The 22,261-nt window shown below is 39.8% G+C and overlaps 1 protein-coding gene across 1 annotated transcript in view; it reads left to right on the plus strand.

The window, feature by feature from the left end:
• The window catches only part of nphp1 (nephronophthisis 1), a 153,169-nt gene that overhangs the window by 48,527 nt on the left and 82,381 nt on the right, over positions 1–22,261 (plus strand). Inside the window, exons 7-9 of the mRNA XM_072551414.1 lie at positions 4,645–4,835; positions 15,068–15,116; positions 21,387–21,471. Of these exons, the coding sequence (XP_072407515.1) occupies positions 4,645–4,835; positions 15,068–15,116; positions 21,387–21,471 (325 nt within the window). The remainder of the gene's footprint in view (positions 1–4,644; positions 4,836–15,067; positions 15,117–21,386; positions 21,472–22,261) is intronic.

A 22,261-nucleotide genomic window follows, 5' to 3' on the forward strand; every position in this document is an offset into this window, starting at 1 on the left:
TCCAGGGTTTGTGGAAAAAGCGGGAAAGAGGGGTTGAGGATTATCAGAACAGCCATAATCTTATTGAGTGGCAGAGAAGACTTGATGGGGTCAAATTATCTATTTCTGCTCCTATGTCTTACAGTTTTGCCTGCATTTTTCTTCCCATCATTTTATGATGCTTCTTTTCCTTCTACTACTTCTCATTCACATCAGCACTACAAGCACATGTCCATGAAACCTCACATGAAATATCCTTTGTCAACATCGAACAAATTAGAGCTTCACAGTAAACAACTTAAGAAAAGTTCAAATAAACGATTCTGTAGGTTGTAAGAGAGCCCATCTTAATATAACTTCAGCCAGTGGGTCCTGTGTGTCAACCCCTGTGAGGACTGTATAGCTGCTGTTGAAATAGGTTGAGTTTAATGCCAGTCAAGCAGGAGGGTGAGGAGAGTGAGGCACCACTGAGTAAGTCCTAGACAGGAACACTCATTGACAGCTTTCCTGCTCCATTGCTAATTAATTCTCACTTGGTCTTAGAGATGTAAAGCATGGAAACAGATGTTCGGTCCAACTTGTCCAAGCCAAACAGATATCTTAAATAAACCTAGTCCCACTTGCCAGCATTTAGCCCATATCCCTGTAAACCCTTCTTATTCATATACCCATCTAGATGGGTTTTAAATGTTGTAATTGTACCGGTCTCCAACTCTTCATCTAGCAGCTCATTCCATACATTCACCACCCTCTGTGTGAAAGAGTAGCCTCTTAGGTCCCTTTTAAATCTTTCCCCTTTCACCGTAAACCTATGCCCTCTAGTTCTGGACTCCCCCACCTCAGGGAAAAGACCTTGTCTATTTACCCTATTTGTGCCTCCCTTGATTTTATAAACCTCTATAAGGTCACCCCTCAGCCCCAGGGAAAATAGCACCAGTCTATTCAGCCTCTGTGTACAGCTCAAACTCTCCAACCTTGCAAATATCCTTGTAAATCTTTTCTGAACCCTTTAAATTTTCATAACATCCTTGTTATAGCAGGGAGACCAGAATTGAATGCAGTATTCCAAAAGTGGCCTTGCCAATGTCCTGTACAGCTGCACCATGACCTCCCAATTCCTATTTTCAGTGCACTGACCGATAAAGGCAAGCATACTAAACACCTTTTTCACTATCCTGTCTACCTGCGACTCCACTTTCAAGAAACCATCAACCTGCACTCCAAGTCTCTGTTCAGCAACACTCCCCACAACCTTACTGCTAAATGTATAAGTCCTGCCCTGATTTGCCTTTCCAAAATGAAGCACCTCACATTTATCTAAATTAAACTCCATTTGCCCATTGGTCCACCTCATCAAGATCCCGGTGTACTCTCAGATAACCTTCTTTGCTGTCCACTACACCTTCAAATTTGGTGTCATCTGCAAACTTATTAACCATACCTCCTATGTTCACATATAAATCGTTTATACATAAGACGAAAAGCAGGCCCTATTTCCACCACTGTCAGTATTCAACAGGCATTTTCAGTTTAAAGTACAAATATATTAAATCTTACTGTTCAGAAGATGATCTGAAGGTATTTTCTCCCAATACCTGAACTTTACGTTTACCTGAACCACAATCCATGTCATTATCACTTCCTGCTGCATAGTAATCACTATCTTCTTGCTGGGTGTGTAAGCTTGCTGCAAGGCAAGTTAAAACAGATAGCAAATCTGTGTCTTTCGATCCTGCTGGCAGATTAGCTGTTTCTAATACTGAATTTTTTGGGGAATTCATTTTTAATCTAGAACTGCTCCTTGGGCTATTTGAAGTGGGACAGCTTTGAACCTGGACTCAATGTTAAACTACATTTCTCCCTTCCCTCAAGTTCCATCCTGCTGTGGGTGTTATGAGAACAGGAGAGAGATTTTAATTCATCACTCAAAAGCCTTCCCAGTTTTTATGTTTGACATTTTATAAAATTAGATTATTGCATATATGTTTCTGTTGGCAGTTCCTCAGAATTCCCCTGGATGTCCCAGAGTAAGGAGGAGGAGAGAATGGGTGACAGACGGAGAGAGAGAAAAACGGAAAAGAAAGGAGAAAAGGTTATCGGTGAAGTCAGTGAAAGGCAAAGGAGGTGGAAAAGGGCATTTAGATGGCTATTATGGACCAGGCCAGACTCCCTCAAAATATTTTAAGAAAGTAGCCTAGACTGTAACTTTTTCTTATTTTAAAGGCAAATGTGAAGTGAATATTCTAGCTGTGATGCAACTGATCAAACCACTCGGCTTTAAGCAAAACGAAACTTATTTAAACATTACAGTTGAATCACGAACAAACAAAAGCAAAATTTAGAATAAGTTAACTATTGTAAAGCTTAACTAACCTGATATAGCAACTATTACTGATTAATTCTTCCACTACAGTAACATCCCATAAATACACCCCTTGGCAGAAAGGTAAATTCAAATACAGACTCTTACAGTCAGGAGGGAATGACATCCAGAGAAAGATTTCAGAGAAAGTCAGAGGAATCCTTTACTGAAGTTTGCAACTCTGCTGGACTCCAACATGTTGTGACTGCTACAGCAAAAAAAACTAGAAAAAAACCTGAACTGGGAGAACTGGCCACTCCCCTTCCATTGTTTAGCTATTAATCCCTGGACTCTTCAGCACCACTGCCTTTATGAACTGTCTTCAAAAAATTAAGGACAAAATAACCTTTTTAAAGTGGCAGCATCGTCACATGGCTAATAGCAGTATTTAAAGACAAATCCAAAATTCACATTCCACATTGACACTCAGCCTGTTGGTCAGGTCATGGTTGATTTTTTGAGTTATTGGCTTGCACTTGAGTCTTCAGACTTTGTCATCTGCATTGCTTCACAGCCCACTACTCTTGGAGAAGTGGGGCCCTCCACTGTGAACAGACCCGTGCACTTTTCTCATCTGTTGAAGTCAAAATCACTATTCAACATTTTTGATAGCTGCTTTGTAAACTTTGACCTGTTACAATCTGGGAGTAGAGTGTGCACTTTGAAAATCAGATGTTTAGCATTCTGGTGGTGTGACCTATCCAATGCCATTGCCACATGTCTTCAGGTTGCTGTTACTTAGAGGATGGTCATGTCATTTGGCAATGGATCCAGGTGATGTATAAGAAGATCATATGTAGGTGACACTGATGGTATTATTTAAGCTTTCTCAGCTATATGCAATACATCGGCCAGGATTCTTAACTGTACGGGAGCATTGGAAATTTAATGGGGACTTATTAATAATGATTTCCAACCTCCTGTAATTCATCTGTAAAAGTCTTGGAAATATTTACTAGAAAATCCATAAGACCATAAATACGCCACTCAGCCCATTGAATCTGCTCTGCCATTCAATTAAATTATGCTTGACATGATCCTTAACTTCATTTTCCTGCCTTTTCCCATAACACCTTGATTAAATACCCACTTACCTCAGCATGTATATACTTAATGACTCAGCCTCTACAGTCCCTGCAATAAAGAATTCCAGAGATGCAATATCTTCAGAGAAGGAATTGCTCCTCATCTCTGTCCTCAATTTGTGACCCCTTATTCTGAGATTATATCCTCTATCCTAGACTATTTTACAAGGGGAAAGAACCTCTTCACATCTATCCTGTCATGTCTTCTAAAAACCTTGCATGTTTTTGAAAGGTAGCCTCACATTTTTCTAAAATCTAATGTGTACAGCCCAACCAACTTACCTTTTCATGTGAAAATTCAGCAATTCCCAAGCTCAACCTAGTGGACCTTCTCTGAATTGCTTCCAATGTCGGTATATATTTCCTTTAATAAGGGGACCACATCTGTTCATATTGTTCCAACTATCATTGACTAATGTCGAGAGTGTGGTGCTGGAAAAGCACAGCAGGTCAGGCAGCATTCGAGGAGCAGGATGCTGCCTGACCTGCTGTGCTTTTCCAGCACCACACTCTCAACTCTGATCTCCATCATCTGCAGTCCTCACTTTCTCCTAGTTGATCATCTGACTAGTGCCTTGTATTGTTTCAGCAAGACTTCCTTATTTTTATAAATCCCTAGTAGCATGAATTATTTTGTCATGAAAATCAAACATTAGTGAATTAATGCTCTTCATCTTTTGATTTCACTCACACATAACATTGATCATATACATAAAAGTCTATTTGTGATGTTGTAATAATTTGCTGTGTTAGAAAATGTTTGTACTTAAGACCATAAGACCATAAGACATAGGAGTCGAAGTAAGGCCATTCGGCCCATCGAGTCCACTCCGCCATTCAATCATGGCTGATGCGCATTTCAGCTCCACTTACCAGCGTTGTCCCCGTAGCCCTTAATTCCTCTAGACAACAAGAATCTATCAATCTCGGCCTTGAAGACATTTAGCGTCCCGGCTTCCACTGCACTCCGTGGCAATGAATTCCACAGGCCCACCACTCTCTGGCTGAAGAAATGTCTCCGCATTTCTGTTCTGAAATGACCCCCTCTAATTCTAAGGCTGTGTCCACGAGTCCTAGTCTCCTCGTCTAACGGAAACAATTTCCTAGCATCCACCTTTTCCAAGCCATGTATTATATGGCTTAGTCTGTTGGAAGTCTGTTTTAGGCATATCATGTGAAAAAAACTTAATATCACTTTTAATTTCTTTATTCCTGTAGGTGCACAAACAGAGTAGTAAGAGTATCACAATTGAAGGTGGTGATGATGAAGAAGAAGAAGAAGAAGATGATGATGATGATGATGATGACGATGACGACGACGATGATGATGAAGACGACGATTATGAAGAAAGTGAAGACGAATTGGAAGATGAGCTGCAAAATGTTAAACAAGTACCTGAAGCACCCAGGTATCTAATTACATTGGTAGATTATTTTTAAACTGGTGTATAGATTAGGACAGTCATTACAATATGCAATAGAAAATCCCTTGAAATGAAGACAATTACTTGATAAATTTGAGAAACAACCCAGTCCTGGAAATCAAGAATCAGGTAATTGCTGTTTTCTGAAACCGCATTAAAACGATTTAATCTAGTTACTTTGGCAAAGTGAAATTAATCATCAAGTTGTGGCAGGTCAGTTCAGGGAAAAGAAAGGATGTAGATGATTTACAGAGGAACTTTGATTATCCGAACGAGATGGGCGGGCAGTATTTCATTCGGATAGTTGATTATTTGGATAATCAATTTGACCATAAACAAGGGAAGCCATACTGATCTAACACTGTGCTCTACCTGAGGGTTTTTAAAAAATCTATAATTTTAGACTAGATTAGATTCCCCACAGTGTGGAAACTGGCCCTTTGGCCCAACAAGTCCACACCGACCCTCTGAAGAGTAACCCACCCAAACCCATTTACCTCTGACTTATACACCTAACACTGTGGGCAACTTAGCATGGCCAATTCACCTGACCTGCACATCTTTGGACTGTGGGAGGAAATCGGAGCACCCAGAGGGAACCTACGGAGACATGGGGAGAATGTACAAACTCCACACAGACAGTCACCCAAGGCTGGAATTGAACCTGGGTTCCTGGCGCTGTGAGGCAGCAGTGCTAACCACTGAACCACCATGCTGCCCCACAATTTTGATGACTTTGCGATTTAAACAAACTAATCTTTGCTTTCTGCAAACTGCAGGTTAAACTGAGAAGGACCAAACCCTTACCAGCACATAAATATATGAAATCCCAGCATTAAACAAGGTCCCGAACAGCTTCTACAATCACAAGAGCAATTGTCAGTTTCCGCTGAACTCAGTGTTGTGATAGAAAGACAGAGCACTGCCTCACGCATGTGTTTACTTTCTCTGCCATTTTTTTCATGAACTGCTCAGTAAAGTGACAGGAATAAAGCACTTGCTTTTGCAAAGGGCTGTGTAACTAACCGTTATGTAAAATAATCCAGTCACTATTGCTTGTGTTCCTTCGTTTTTGTCAGCATTTTAACATGTTCTTCAGTACAGGTAATACAAATTCACTTACCTCTTCGATGTAACGTTTTTGTAGGACCTTGTGATCTTGTTTGAATAATCTGAAATTCAGATAATTGATACTTGGATAATTGAGGTTCTGCTATACACCATCAGTCTGATCTCTGAACAACATCTTAACTGAGCCTCCAACTCTTTATTTTACAATGTGATGTTATTTGATTTCCCACAATTTGCAGGTTTTTAGCTTCATTGAGTGGACCACTCAATTTAGTGCTAATTTGAGCCAATATTATTCTGTTGTTTCAATGGTGAAATTTCCCAAAGCCAGTGTCACGAGGGGTGACTACTTGTAGGGGAAAAGAGATTTATTTTCATTTTGTCAATCTGACTAGGATCAATCTCAGCTGTCAGAGGGTTGAGGTTAGGGATAAAATTCATGCTAAGTCATAATGCCCCCAAACTGTAGCTGTGCAAGGATCTTTTGTTTCTTAACAGAATTTTTAAAGGTATGCAAACATTCCAGAGCAGATACGGTATTTATGATACTTAAGGAAATAAGTAGTTGACATTTGATAGTTTCTTCAAGATTGTAGCAAATTTTAGAACTATGGAAAATGGATTTAAGTGAAAGAGTTCAGAACAATCTAATTTTAAAGGAGGGTAAATGTAGTGTTTGGAACCAGCTGGGCCTTGTTGGGTGTGAGATCCTTGATGGGGGTTGGTAACCTGGGCCAACCAGGAAAGCCCTGTTTGATGAACATAACCAGGAGATTTAGAATCTCCTCTGTTCAGGCAACTGACTCCGAGCTGGCTGACTACAGTCAGTGTACTGTGCACAATTAAATAAACGGTGTACTTGGTGACGAGATACTGGTTCAGTAAATTGATTCAGTAAACCTGTGGTATGAGGTTCCTAGAAAGGTTGATAATATAGAAATATGATTCGAAAATTGGATAAATAGTTTAGGTGATGGGCATTTGAAAGGTGTTAATGTTTCAGACTAGCCAGATGGATTTTACAAGTTTCCCTGCCCTATGATCCAGTAGTGTATAATGCTAATTACTGTAGAATTTTGCAGCTTCTGATGGTTCCATTAAGTTCTCGTTTCAGTCAGTAACTACTTCTTTTAGTATAAATGATTCTGAGACATAGTTACAAATTGTCCCTATGTTTTATTATTGCAAAATCTATCAAAAAGTAGTTTAGAGATTACTGACTTCTTAACTAGTGTTAATCATTTAATTTATTGTCATCAAACAATTCAGTAACCGCAAGTGTGTAGTAGGAATCCAAAGGCTGTTTGGAGTCCCTAGATGTGATGTTTGAATCAGAGTTTTTCACAAGGAATGACAAGCTTGTTTTTATTACATTTGTCGCAGCCTCTTTGTTTTCCACCACATGCAGTTTAATGCTTGTACTTAGTTGACAGCATTATGACAGAACGATTGCAATATTGAGGAATGTAATATGTACATATTTACTGATAACTGCTCCTCTTTGCTGAAGGGTTTTAAACCTTGTTAGTCATACGACAGTGTGTATATCATTTAATTTCAAGAATTTCAAGAATAATAAGAAAAAATTAGTTAGCCATTTCTGCACATATGCAAAGTTTACCTTTAGCTCGAGTACAGGTTCATGTGATATCTTGATTATCTTCACTTATTATTAATTTCACTCTGAATTATTCACAAAAAAGTAATTGGATTTGAGACAATATTTGCATAAACAACCAAAAACAAGTTTCAGTTGATTTTTGTAAATCTTGCACTCTTCATCCAGCAAGGTAGATTGCAGTTATATGGAGTCCAGTACTTTTTAGAATTTACTTTCCTTGCAGATCTGGTAATTATGTTGAAGTCTTGAAGACCAATACGTGTCAGACTATTAACACCTTTTTATACGAATAGCTAATTGTGTTTTGGTGTTTGACATGCTTGTTTTGAAATTCTTAAATGTACTTAAAACATTTTCAAATCAGACTTACTGAGATATAGAAAAATCACAGTCCATGTTTTTAAAATGGAAAAAGCTGTGTCTTCAATATGGAGGACGGGAAAAACTTGTGGCTGTAAGAGCTGTTCCTTTTTTGAGGCATCTTTAGTGTTGGAGCTGATTTTCCAGAATTTTTGGGGCAGTAATTACTATATTATAAACTGTTGCATTGTTTTAGAACTTAAAAATAGATCAGAACAACAGCATGTTAAAAAAAGGAAAAAGAGAGACAAAACAGGTAGCAAATGGGAGGTGAAAAAATGGAGAAGTAAACCTGCACAACTATATGACCCAGCAGTGAGCCTTCACTGCTGATTGCCTCTGCTGTTTAGTTTCAAGTATCTCTGACATTGGAGTTCATTCTAAGAAAAATAACCAAACAGTGAAATTCTTAGCTGACCTTGGAGAAATCAATGTGGGCAGCTCACAACAGGGGAGCAGTAGGTGGCTTATTTTTTTAAAGCATATCTTTACTTTTTTTGGTAAATTGACAATAGTGAATAGACTATTAGTGATTTAAAGATTTACTTAGACTGTGCTATCGTTTGTATTAGGCTAACTGCTATTTTTGTTTTGATTTTTACTGGTATTTTTGGTGATTCACCCCAACCCTGTTTTTCCCATTGGCCCCATTATTTATATTGCATGATTTTCTATAACACCGTGTCACATGGGAGCGTAGCTAATATGACATAGGAGAACTACGTGCACTTAAGAGGGAAATTGGAAGGGTAAAAAAGGGACATAAAGTATCATTGGCAAATAGGATTAAGTAGAATCTAAAGGGATTCCACACGTACATTAAGGACAAAAGGGTAACTAGGGAGAGAATAGGGCCCCTTAAAGATCAGCAAGGTCTCTTATGTGTGGAACTGCAGGAAATGGGGGAGATATTAAATGAGTACTTTGCATCAGTGTTCACTGTGGAGAAGGATATGGAAGGTAGAGAATTTGGGGAAATAGATGATGACATCTTGAAAAATGTCCATATTGCAGAGGAGGAGGAGCTGGACATCTTAAAATGTATAAAGGTGGATAAGTCCCTGGGGCTTGATCAGGTGTACCCTAGAACTCTGTGGGAAGCTGGGGAAGTGATTGCTGCGCCCCTTGCTGAGATATTTGTATCAATGATGGCCACAGATCAGATACTGGAATACTGGAGGTTGGTTAATATGGTGCCACTAGTTATGAAAGGTGGTAAGAAAGGGCCTGGGAACTATAGACTGGTGAGCCTGATATCAGTAGTGACAAGTTATTGGAGGGAATCCTGAGGGACAAGATTTACATGTATTTGAAAAGACAAGGACTGATTAAAGATAGTCAACATGCCTTTGTATGTGGGAAAGCATGTCTCACTAACTTAATTTGAGTTTGTTGAAGTGATGAAGAGGATTGATGAAGGCAGAGTGGTGGATGTGTTCTGTATGGACTTCAGTAAGGTGTTCAGCAGGTTCCTCATGGTAGACTGGTTAGTGAGGTTAGCTTACATGGATTCATGGAGAGCTAGCCATTTGGATACAGAACTGGCTCAAAGGTCAGAGATATAGGGTAGTGGTGGAAGGTTGCTTTTCCGACTTGGAGGCTTGTGACCAGCAGTGTACCACAAGGATCGGTGCTGTGTCCACTGCTTTTTGTCATTTATATAAATGATTTGGATATGAAAATAGGAGGTATGGTTAGTAAGTTTGCAGATGATACCAAAATTTGTGGTCTGGTGGACAGCCAAGAAGGTTACCTCAGAATACAATGGAACCTACATCAGATAGGGAGGTGGGCCAAGGAGTGGTAAATGGACTTTAATTCAGATAAATGTGAGGTGCTGTTGGGAGGTCATGTTGCAGCTGTTCGGGACATTGGTTAGACCACCTTTGGAATACTGCATTCAGTTCTGGTTTCCCTGCTATAGGAAGGATGTTGCAAAACCTGAGAGGGTTCAGCAAAGATTTACATGGTGTTGCTAGGGTTGGAGGGTTTGACCTATACGGAGAGCCTGAATAGGCTGGGGCTATTTTCCCTCAAGCATCGGAGGCTGAAGGGTGGCCTTATAAACGTTTATGAAGTCATGAAAGGGCATAGATAGGATGAATAGCTAAGGTGTTTTCTCCAGGTAGTGGAGTCCAAAACTAGAGATGAAAGTGTGGGAAACAAAGCTCACACACTTCAATAATTTCAGTCTGAGACAAAATCTGAATCAGTAGTGTCCTTTATTTTACACTTGCAAGAGGGTGTGATGTCCATTGTCTACAAGGCAAGGGACACACACAGTAAATTTAATTAATACACGATATTTATATAATTTAGTTTCTTTTTTTTCTCATTGCTCCTCCCCTGTTTACATCTTCCACTTCCCTAAGACCGGCACCCATTACTCCTGTTTATCTCTTGCTTTATCCGGCCTTGTCTGTGACAAAATGCTTATTTCTGGCCTCACAAGCTGTTTGACCTCATCCCGCTGTAGGTCATATCCTTTCTTCACCATTATCTATTCCCTCCATCTGTACCTTCCCCTACCATACTGATCCTTTTGACCCTTTTAATTGGGGCTTGTTCCTGTGTTTCTGTAAAAGTGGGAAACAGATGTTTATACCTACTGTTTGTACAGGCGTATCTAGCTTACCTTCCTCCCCTCACAGCATCTTATCTATTCACTTGTAATATCTACCATTGTTTTGCAGTCACGTTTCATTCTTGCATACAATTTTAGCTAATACAAAAACAATTATGTATTTCCTCCACATAGTTTCCATTCTTGTTGACTCAGCTATTGGCTGAAACAATTACACACTGCTGTGAGTTCATTTACTTTGTATAAGTAATTAGAATTGCAGAAGTAACACTATTTTTCCTTCATCCCACAAAAGTGTGGTGATGGAAATGCACAGCAAGTCAGGCAGCATCCGGGGAGCAGAAGAAATGACATTTCGGGCATAAGCCCTTCATCAGGAATAAGCCTTGTGGGCCGGGGGAGCTGAGAGATGAATGAGTGAGGGGTGGGGCTGGAGGGAAGGTAGCTGTGAATGTGATAGGTAGATGAAGGTGGAGAGGAGGGTGGAGCAGATAGGTGCGAAGGAAGATGGACAGGGCAAGAGGATGGTGCCGAGTTGGAGGCTTGCGACTGCAATAAAGTTGGGGGAGGGGAAATAAGGAAACTGGTGAAATTCACATTGATCCCGTGTGGTTGCAGGGTCCCAAGGTGGAAGCAGAGGCGTTCTTCCTCCAGGTGTCGGGTGGTTAGGGTTTGGCGTTGGAGGAGGCCCAGGACCTGCATGTCCTTGATGGAGTGAGAGGGGGAGTTAAAGTGTTTGGCCATGGGGTGGTGGGGTTGGTTAGTGCAGGTGTCCCAGCGATGTCTCCAACCTAACACCTCTTATTGCCCCCTCCACTTTCATCTACCTATCACATTCCCAGCTACCTTCCCCCCCCAGCCCACCCTACTCCCATTTATCTCTCAGCCCCCTGGCCCACAAACCTAATTTCTGATGAAGGGCTTGTGCCCGAAGAGTCAATTCTCCTGCTCTTTGGTTGCTTCCTGACTTGCTGTGCTTTTTTAGCACCACACTCTCAACTCTGATCTTCAGCATCTAGAGTCCTCAGTTTCTCCAAAACTAGAGAGCATAAGTTTAAGGTGAGGGGGGAAAGATTTATAAGGGAACTGAGGGGGCAACCTTTTCATGCAAAGGGTGGTGCATGTACGGAATGAGCTGCCAGAGGAAGTGGTGGAGGCAGGTACAATTACAACATTTAAAAAGTATCTGGACAGGAAGCGTTTGGAGGGATATGGGCCAAATGCTGGCAAATGGGTCTAGATTAATTTAATATATCTGGTTGGCATGGGCGAGTTGGACTGAAGCATCACTTTCCATGCTGGACAGCTCTACAACTCCATCACTGAATCTCCTGTAAAGTAACATTACAAATAGATGTATCTGAAGCTAATCTGTCAGGCTAAATATAGATTGCTTGGCTTTTCCTTCTATTAGGCAAAAGTGAGGACTACAGATGCTGGAAATCAGAGTCTAGATTAGAGTGGTGCTGGAAAAGCACAGCAGGTCAGGCAGCATCTGAGGAGCAGGAAAATCGATGTTTCGGGCAAAAGCCCTTCATCAGGATTGAAGGCATAGTTAGGTTTCCATCTAATATGAGGAGCCAGAAAGTACAACTTTTTGACCACTTAAATGTGTTTCTGATCAGGAGGACATTCCATATTTGGGGAAAGAAGGGAAGTGGATAAGTGTTTATTTTTCACTCTCACTTGTGAGGGTTATGTTGTGGCTATATTATCTTCTGGAATTCTCCATGTCCTCTCTATTTTACTTGTTAAGGAGGTCGACTCTCCATGTCCAAGGGTAAAGGACAGAATATAATTTCTTTAAAAAACTATAAAATAATAATGTTTTCAGGCAGAAGCAGATTGTCGTTGTTCTGTCCTTCCAAAGTTGCTTTTACATTCCATGCGTGCAGGTTCTGTGCATCTGTTGTTGTTGGTGCCTGATAATTTTAGAGCTAACACTTATATTGACTCCGACTAAAGATTCAGGAGTAGTTTAACCGATAGACACACACCAGGTGGAATATAGTGGTAATTCTGCAACCCAAGACAACACTCGGGGACATAGATTCAAATCATACCATGGCAGCTGTTTGAATTTAAATTCAATTAACTTAAAATCTAGAATTGAAAGCTAGACTCATTGGCCGCAAAACTAGCATCTACTGTCAGAAAGATGCATTTGATTTATTTAAGGGTTGTTGAGTCATATTAGTAGTGTCCTTACATCTGTGCAAAAATATCTCTGAATAGGTTGATTAGAAAATACCTAGTACGCAATATAGATAACAAAAAAGTTATAAACAATAATATGGTGGGGCATAGACAGGGTAGATGGGAACAAAGGTTTTCCCTTGATAGAGGGATCACTGATGGGGGCATAGATTGAAAGTAAGGGGCAGGAAGTTTAGATGGGATTAGGAAAATCTTTTTCATGCAGAGTGGTGAGAATCTGGAGCTTACTGCCTGTAAATGACGTTTTATGCACTTCCAACCTCCCTGCTCTTAAATTTTATCCCTCAACCAAGAAAGACAAGGATTCATATGCTCTCTTAACCATTTTATCTACCTGTTTTGTTATCTTAAGGGACTAGTGGACATGCACATCAAGGTCCCTCTGATCCTTGGTGTTGCCCAGAGTCCTACTGTTCATCATATATTCCCTTCCTTTGTTTGTCCTACTCAAGTGTATCACTTTATAAACGTGAAGAGTTAAGTATACATTTTCCATTGAGGTAGGTGCATAACACATCTAGAGAGGTAGTCACACCAGAACTGAAGAGACTGGCGGAAAGAAAAGAATGGTTGACCACCAGGTAATCATGGAAAAGCAGGAATGTAGTGCAGCAGTCCCCTGTGGTTCCACTCGCAAGTCGGTTTTCATTCTGGAAGTTGAAGAGGGATTGGTCCTTTAAGGGAGTGCAGGCTGAGCCAGGCTTCTAGCTGCACAAGCAGTCTGACTGTACAGGAGGGGAGTAAGAAGAAAGGAGGAATAATAGTGACATTTGGATTCATTAGTTAGGGAACTGATAGGTGTTTGTTTGGCTGCAGAAATAACTCCTGGATCATTTGTTGCCTCCCTGGTGGCAGGGTCAGGGATATTAGTGAATGGCTGCAGGGCATCCTGAAGTGGGAGGCTTATGGAACAGAAGTTGTGATACACATTGGTACCAATGATATAGGTAGAATCAGGGATGAGGACTTGCATCAAGAGTTCCGGGAGCTAGGCAGTAAACTAAGAAGCAGGATCTCAGATGTTGTACTCTCAGGATTACTCTCATGCTAATAAGGACAAAAGTAAGAGAATAGGGCAAATGGATGTATCACTCAAGTGTTGGTGCAGGAGGGAGAGTTATAGATTATGGCATCACTGGGACAATTTCTGGGGAAAGTTGGGCTTCTACAAGTGAGATGTAGATGCACGTGAACTGGAATGGGACTAACATCCTTGTGAGTTGCATGTGCTGTTAGCAGGAGTTTAAACTAGTTTAGCAGGGGCAGGAGATACAGCGTGAGTTCAGCCATGAGGTGTCTTAAAGTAGTATGGCGAGGCCAGATGACTTCTACTTTAATTCCAGGAGTATCAAAGGTAAGACAGATGAATAAAGAGCATGGAGTGACATATGAACTGCAGTTGTAGCCATCATAGAGAGGGGGACAACACTAGCAACTTAACATCCTGGGGTAGAGGATCTTCAAGCAGGACAGGGTAGGGTGCAAAGATAGAGATGGTGTTGCATTATTATAAAGGAGGTGACCAAGTGTCTGGACAAGGGTAGGACAGTTGATGTAGTTTATATGGATTTCAGTAGGCATTTGACAAGGTCTCACATAGGAAACTGACAAAGAAAAAACTCATGGCATCCAAGATAACTTGGCAAGATAGATTCAAAATTGGCTTAGTGATAGGAGATAGAGGGTGGTGGTGGAAGGTTGATTGTGTGACTGGAGCCCAATGAACTGTGGTCTACCACAGGGATCAGTGCTCATTCCCTTACTGTTTGCAATATTCATAACTGATGTAGATGACAATGTGAGAGGCATGATGCTTAGGTTTACGGATGATACAAATATTAGTTGGGTGGATGACTCTGATGTGGAAGATGTTAGGTTACAAGAAGACATAAATGGATTGGTCAGATGGGCAGATCAGTGGTAGATGAAGCTTATTAAAAATTCATTTGTGGGATATGCATGTTTCTGGTTCGCCAGTAATTATATGTTGTTCATATTTGTTATATTAATTTATATTAATGTTCAAAGGAATATGCTGTGTGCGGTGATCTGTCACTGTTTGGGATGTACAGCCTAAATACCTGGCATCACACATGCCACATTACTAGTTTGTGTTTTGCCAATATCCTATTACTGGTGCTCTATTGCACATTTCCTTACAAATGTTTCCTTTGAAGTGGATACCCAGTTCCCATTTACACTTTGAGTGAATCTGGTTCCTTCGTCTTTTGGGCAATGAATTCCAGATAATAATTTGTTGTATGATGAAGTATTCTCACCATCTCTCGAGTTCTTTTGTCAGTTATCAAAAATCAAATTTATGATTTGATTTATTCACTGAATTCTTATTATTTATTTCTACAGTGAAAAATCACAATTACACAGGATTGCTGTCAAAAAGATTGTTTCAGAGGTAAGCATATTTTAAGATTGATTGTTTCCAATTTATTTTCTGAAAAAATGAGTAGGTTGTACATAAAAATAATTTAGGTTCTTTGACGCTTATGTTTCTTTCTATTTTTGGATGAATGCCTTGCCTGTATCTCATCTGCATTTTACCTGATAAACTGGTGTAGCCACCAACTCATTGTTGTTTGTGAATCATTTATATTTGTCATTGTTGTTGATTTGAATATGAAGGACAAATATAATGGCATTGTTGTCTCCTGGAAACCCAGTTGGATTTGACATTTCATGCATTGCACTCTTCCCAAGCACCACCTTTTAACACAGCTCCCTTTTGCTTTTCTTACTGCATTGAATAACATAACCGAGCTATGTTTTTAGAAATCTCATAGCTCCTTGAAAGTGGGGTCGCAGGTACATAGGATAGTGAAGAAGGCATTTGGTATGCTTTCCTTTATTGGTCAGTGTATTGAGTACAGGAGTTGGGAGGTCATGTTGCGGCTGTACAGGACATTGGTTAGGCCACTGTTGGAATATTGCGTGCAAGTCTGGTCTCTTTCCTATGGGAAAGATGTTGTGAAACTTGAAAGGGTTCAGAAAAGATTTACAAGGATGTTGTCAGGGTTGGAGGATTTGAGCTATAGGAAGAGGCTGAACAGGGTGGGGCTGTTCTCCCTGGAGCATCTGAGGCTAAGGGGTGACGTTATAGCGGTTTACAAAGTTATGAGGGGTATGGATAGGATAAATAGACAAAGTCCTGGGGTCGGGGAGTCCAGAACTAGAGGGCATAGGTTTAAGGTGAGAGGGGAAAGATATAAAAGAGACCAAAGGGGCAACTTTTTCATGCAGAGGGTGGTGTGTATATGGAATGAGCTCCCAGAGGAAGTGGTGGAGGCTGGTACAATTGCAACATTTAAGTGGCATTTGGATGGGTATATGAATAGGAAGGGTTTGGAGGGATATGGGCCGGGTGCTGGCAGGTGGGACTAGATTGGGTTGGGATATCTGGTCAGCATTGACTGGTTGGACTGAAGGGTCTGTTTCCATGCTGTACATCTCTATGACTCTATATGCCCAAACTGATGCCAGTCAGACATCAAAGCCCTCAATGGCCTTACCCTCCCTATCATTATTATCTCCTCCATAACCACAAACAACCCAAGATATCTGGCCTCTGTGCATTCCTAATTTTAATTATTCTGTCATTGGTGGCTGTATTTTTAGTTATCTAGTCACTAAACACTGGAATTCTCTCCCTACACTTGTCCACCTTGCTTTTGTCCTTTTAGATGTTCCCTAAAGCTTTTGACTGAACTTTTGGTCACGTGACTTAATAGTTGAAGGCTTTGGGGGAGAATTCCAGAGCTTCACACCAAGATAACTGCAGGCATATCACTAATAGTGCTGTGATTAAAATCAGGAATACCAACTTTTCCTCTTCTAGCTGGTAGTCTGACAGTTAATATTGGGAACTAAAAATAAAGTGCTTAAAAATTGAAGTTACTATCAATAGAATAAAAAAGTCAGAAAATTGTAGAAATTTATTCATAGGATTGTTAGAACAAAAAAAGTGTTCAAGCAGTGATTGAAATAGAGATATCCTTTCAAAGACATGTAGATATGTAGATGGAAAGAAAAATATTAAAGTAAGAACAGAAGAAAATGTGATTAGAATGAATAAATATTTTGTTGAAAAACTAATTCTTGCTGTTGAGAGCTTTTTTTTTCCTTCACTACTTTTTGTAGAATATGATAAAATTCCACTTTAGCGTCTGATAGTCATTATGCTGTGTATAAACCTGAATACATCACTTTGAATTAATTAAATTGTTGGTATGGAATTTGAACACAGCAGAGGGAGCCAGAGGTACAATGAAGGTACTTATGCAATTAAAATTCTTATCATCTACACAATGAAGACCGGGGCACTGCAAGAGAAGAAACTATTATGAAAGAAAACAGATGAGTTTATTATAATTCATTTGAGCCTTTTTATTTCAGAAATAGCTGATATGTGAGGGCTAACTTTGAGACTTGCTCTGGGCTTAGGTTTGAGAAAAAGCTGCAACATTTAAGGATGATCCTGTGATATGCATTGCTGCCTAGCAAGACTTTTGCAATGAATGGAGTCATCAAAATTACCCTTTTGATTTTCATGTAAATATAGGATTAGATTTTTGTAGAGTTGAAAGGATCGGGAACCATTTAAAATTGGTAGTTATTTCCAATTTTAAGATTCCTGCCTACAGTCCTGGTGCCCCAATTTCAGTTAAAGAATGTAACCTGGCTAGCACTCCTGCAATTTTTGTGGAAACAGTCCAGCTTATTTTTGACAGGCAACTAACATGTTATGAATTAAATTCTTGATTCTGGAAACTTTTGACAGCTAACTTCAGAAAGTCTTACCCATACCTCCTTCATGTAATTCAATGCCAAGTTATGCCCTCACCTACCTACTTGCAACCTTATAGCTCCCATACCAACTCAATATTGCCATTGCCACTACATCAAAACCCATGTCAATCCATCCCAAATTATGTCCCTTACCCACCTTCGTGGCCTATCATATTCTTGCTGATTTTTTATTGTTCTTCACTTGTATAAACTCTGTACAGAACAAGTAATTCCGTAGTAGCAATGACATGTTTGTAATTACAGCAAAAGTTTGATTAATCAGCACCTAAGGACCAGGTGTGTGCCAGTTGCTCAAATATTCTGGTTGATCAAGAATTCCACATAATCAATGTAACAATGCACACTAAGTGATAGAAACATGGTGCAGGGGTATAGACATCACTATTATACTTTAATTAAAGCATAAACAACTTAAATAATAATACAACTTTGCCTTAAATAAAAGTTAATGGCAGTGAGCCTTCTCACTCATTGCCTTGTCTGACTACTTGGAGATCATGATAATACAGTAAACTTCAGGTATTTCAAGTATATAATTTTTGCCAGTTTATCAAGAATGTCAGTTCATAAGGTACCAGTTAAAACATAAGAACTAGAAGCAGGACTAGGCCATCTGGCCCTTGGAGCCTGCACCACCTTTCAGTAAGATCATGGCTCATCTTTTCATGGCCTCAACTCCACTTACCAGCTGTCTCTCACCATAATGCTTAATTTCTTTACTGTTCAAAAAATTATCTATCTTAGCTTTAAAAACATTTACTGAGGAAACTTCAACCACTTCACTGGGCAGGGAATTCCATAGATTAACAATCCTCTGGGTGAAGAAGTTCCTTCTCAATTCAGTCCTAAATCTGCTACCTCTAATCTTGAGGCTATGCCCTCTTGTCCTAGTTTCACCCACCAGTTTCACCCATCCTCTCTACTTCTATCTTATCTATTCCCGTCATAATTTTATATGTTTCTATAAGATCCCCGCCCTCATTCTTCTAAATACCAGTGAATATAATCTCAGTCTAATCAGCCTGTCCTCATAAAATAATCCCTTCAACGCTGGACTCAACCTAATGAACCTTGTCCGCACCCCTTCTGGTGCCAGTACATCCTTTCTCAAGTAAAGAAACCAAAACGGCACACAGTACTCCAGGTGCAGCCTCACCAGTACCCTATAAAGCTGCAACATAACCTCTCTGCTTTTAAACTCAATCTCATTAGCGATGAAGAACAAAATTCCATTTGCCTTCTTAAATACCTGTTGACATGCAAACCAACCTTCTGTGATTCATGTACAAGGACACACAGGTCCCCCTGCACTGCAGCATGCTGCAGTTTCTTACCATTCAAGTAATAGTTCTTTTTACTAGTATTCCTACCAAAATGGATGACTTCACATTTATTAACATTGTACTCCAGCTGTCGGACCTTTGCCGCTCACACAATCTACATCCGTTTGCAAAGTTTTACAGTCTTCTGCACACTTCACTCTACCACTCCTCTTGGTGACATCTGCAAACTTTGACACACTACACGTGGTCTCCATCTCCATATCATGTATATAAATTATGAATAATTGCGGTCTCAACACTCATTCCTGAGGGACACCTCTCGTCACTGATTGCCAACAAGAATTGCACTCATTTATTCCCACTCTTTGCTTCCTATTGGTTAACCAATCCTCTACTCATGCTAATACATTGCCTGTAACACCTTTCATCTTTATCTTATGCATCAGCCTTTTGTGCAGCATCTTGTCGAATGCCTTTTGGAAATCTAGATACACCACATCTACTGGGTCCCCGATGTCCACTGTGCTTATAATGTCTTCATTGAATTCCAAAAGATTAGTTAAGCATGACCTGCCCTTCATTAACCCATACTGTGTCTGCCCAATGGGATAATTTTTATCTAGGTGCCTTGCTGTTTCTTCCTTGATAATTGACTCAAGCATCTTCCCCAATACAGAAGTTAAGCTAACTGGTCTATAATTCCCCATCTTTTGTCTACTTCCCTTTATAAATGTTGGCATTACATTTGCTGTTTTCTAATCTGCTGGAATTGTGCCAGAGTCCAGCGAATTTTAGAAAATTACCACAAGTGCATTTACTATTTCTCTACCATCTCTTTTAGCACCCTGAAATGCATTCCATCAGGGCCAGAAGACTTATCTAACCCTAACCTACCCTTAGCTCCATTAGCTTGCAAAGTTTGCTGTTCTTAAGAAACAGATATATACTTTTCTGAAAAGTAACTGGTGTTCCCATAACCCGTAAAAATGGCAATTAACCAGACCGTTGACCACCGAATCAACATCAGAAGCTTTAAGTGCATGTGCAACTAAATATAAAGTCATTAACAAAAGAGAATTACAGAAAATAGCTTATTATTACCTCATATATTTGTAAATCAAGAAAAGTTTGCCCTATGCTCCAGCTATCTAAATTGATTTAATTCTTCTATGAGAGTCTGGGTTCTCAGTCAAGTCTAATTATGCACGGGAGAAATACCTCATTAGTTTACAAAGCATGATTTATACAGGAGGATACCCTTTATATTGTTTTTTTTCCAGCATGTTTTTCCCACTGATTCTGCAACAGATATTTGAGACACTGCAACAAGTATGAAGTTTTAAAAATCTTTTTGCTGTCCTTCTCTTAAATTTCAAAAACCTGTAATTGCTAAAAGCCTGTGAGGAGTGATTATCTGATTAGAATATTTCAAATAAGGATAGATGGTTCTTGTTAAAGTCCATCTGACCTTGTAGCAAGAGACAACTGGAGGGTCCATGGGCCATGTATGGACTGGGTATCCCTTGTTCCTGAGCAGCTATCCTATGTTGTTTGTCTTGAGGTTCTAAAGATAGTGATTATTTCAGATTGTTGCAGAATGGAAGAATCGTGATTCCTGCCTTAGTGGCAGGCATTCCCTGAGGTAAATGTCTTGGTGTGATCGTAAATGAGCGGTAACATTACGAGCAACAACTTTTCAAATTCTTGTAATGTTTACTACAGTGCTTTCAGAACTTTGCCAGGATACATATAAGTCAAAATCACTCAATATGCAACTGGTTGAGTTGTCCTTGAAATAATCCCAATAAATTGAGTTTCTTCAGGAGTGAATGAAAAGAATATTTCCTGCACGTTTTTTGGACAGTTTTACTCTTCATGCTTTGCATCACTCTGTTCTCACTCCTTCAACCTCTTTGAGCTCGTGCAGTGGATACCATATCACTGCTTCCCTCAGCATGGGCTATGCTGCTGTTCAGGAGATACATCTGATTAATACAGCTTGAAATGCTACTGTACAAACAAATGCCATGGCTTTGGAGTTTAAAAATTAAATTACAGGTGTCCTTGGGTTACAAACAGGTTCTGTTCTGGAGTCAGTTTGCAAGTTGATTTGTGTGCAAGTTGGAACACATATGCATGTTAATATAAAGCAGTTTGTAAGTACAGGAAATGTTCGAATACCGGGTCTTTAAAGTTAATACCCAATGTGGGATTGCATTCATAAGTCAGACATTTGTAAATCAGTATTTGATCATTTGAAGTAAATAACTGACTCAGTTATATACTCTTGAGCCCATAATTTAGGTTAGTGATTGCTGAGCACCTTGGATATTTTAAGTATGTGAACAATATCGTATAGTTGTTTGTTAGTATTTGGCAAGTGTTGTAATGTTGGAAATTTTGTCTTTTAGATAAAATATAAAACACCAGCCAGGGCCTGTATTCATGTTCACATGAATGTGATCAATTACCAAGCTGTATTCAATGAAGAACAGCTCTTTATGGTGTCCTAATTATTTAAGATCTACTTCAATTTGCACAGAGCAACTTTAATCTGCAATATTTTATTTTACCTACAGATTAATGCCACAGAAGGGCTAATGTCAATGGGAAATATTCCAGAAGGATTCAGAGCATCAACACTTGCACAGCTGTTAGCAGATGGTATGAAAATTTAGCCTACAATCTTGTACAGTATTAACTCAATCAAGTCCTGTTCGCCGAGCTGGGAATTTGTGTTTGCAGACGTTTCGTCCCCTGTCTAAGTGACATCCTCAGTGCTTGGGAGCCTCCTGTGAAGCACTTCGGTGATGTTTCCTCTGGTATTTATAGTGGTTTGTCTCTGCCGCTTCCGGTTGTTAGTACCAGCTGTCCGCTGCAGTGGCCGGTATATTGGGTCCAGGTCGATGTGTTTGTTGATAGAATCTGTGGATGAGTGCCATGCCTCTGGGAATTCCCTGGCTGTTCTCTGTTTGGCTTGTCCTATAATAGTCGTGTTGTCCTAGTCGAACTCATGTTGCTTGTCATCCGCATGTGTGGCTACTAAGGATAGCTGGTCATGTCGTTTTGTGGCTAGTTGGTGTTCATGGATATGGATCATTAGCTGTCTTCCTGTTTGTTCTATGTTGTGTTTTATCCGAAATCCTTGAGGCCAGCTGCTTGTCAGAATTTTTGGATTTCAGAATAAATGACATTTTCAAAAAGAAATAAAAAAGAATTACCTAACAGCAGACGCACATGTAAATAGTACGAGTGCTGAGACACAATTGATGCCTGCCAGTGCTGGGCCATGCAGCCACATCATATCTAAGTGACATGGTTCGAGTGGGTGTGGAGTTGGGTCACCTGTTGTCACGCCAAAATATTGCTCCACACTCCACAAAACAAATTTCAGATTTCGGAGCTTTGGTATTGGTGATATAAATGATATTGGTGATATATTATTATATTCATT

Source organism: Chiloscyllium punctatum, chromosome 3 (assembly GCF_047496795.1).
Source record: "Chiloscyllium punctatum isolate Juve2018m chromosome 3, sChiPun1.3, whole genome shotgun sequence".
NCBI lineage: Eukaryota > Metazoa > Chordata > Chondrichthyes > Orectolobiformes > Hemiscylliidae > Chiloscyllium > Chiloscyllium punctatum.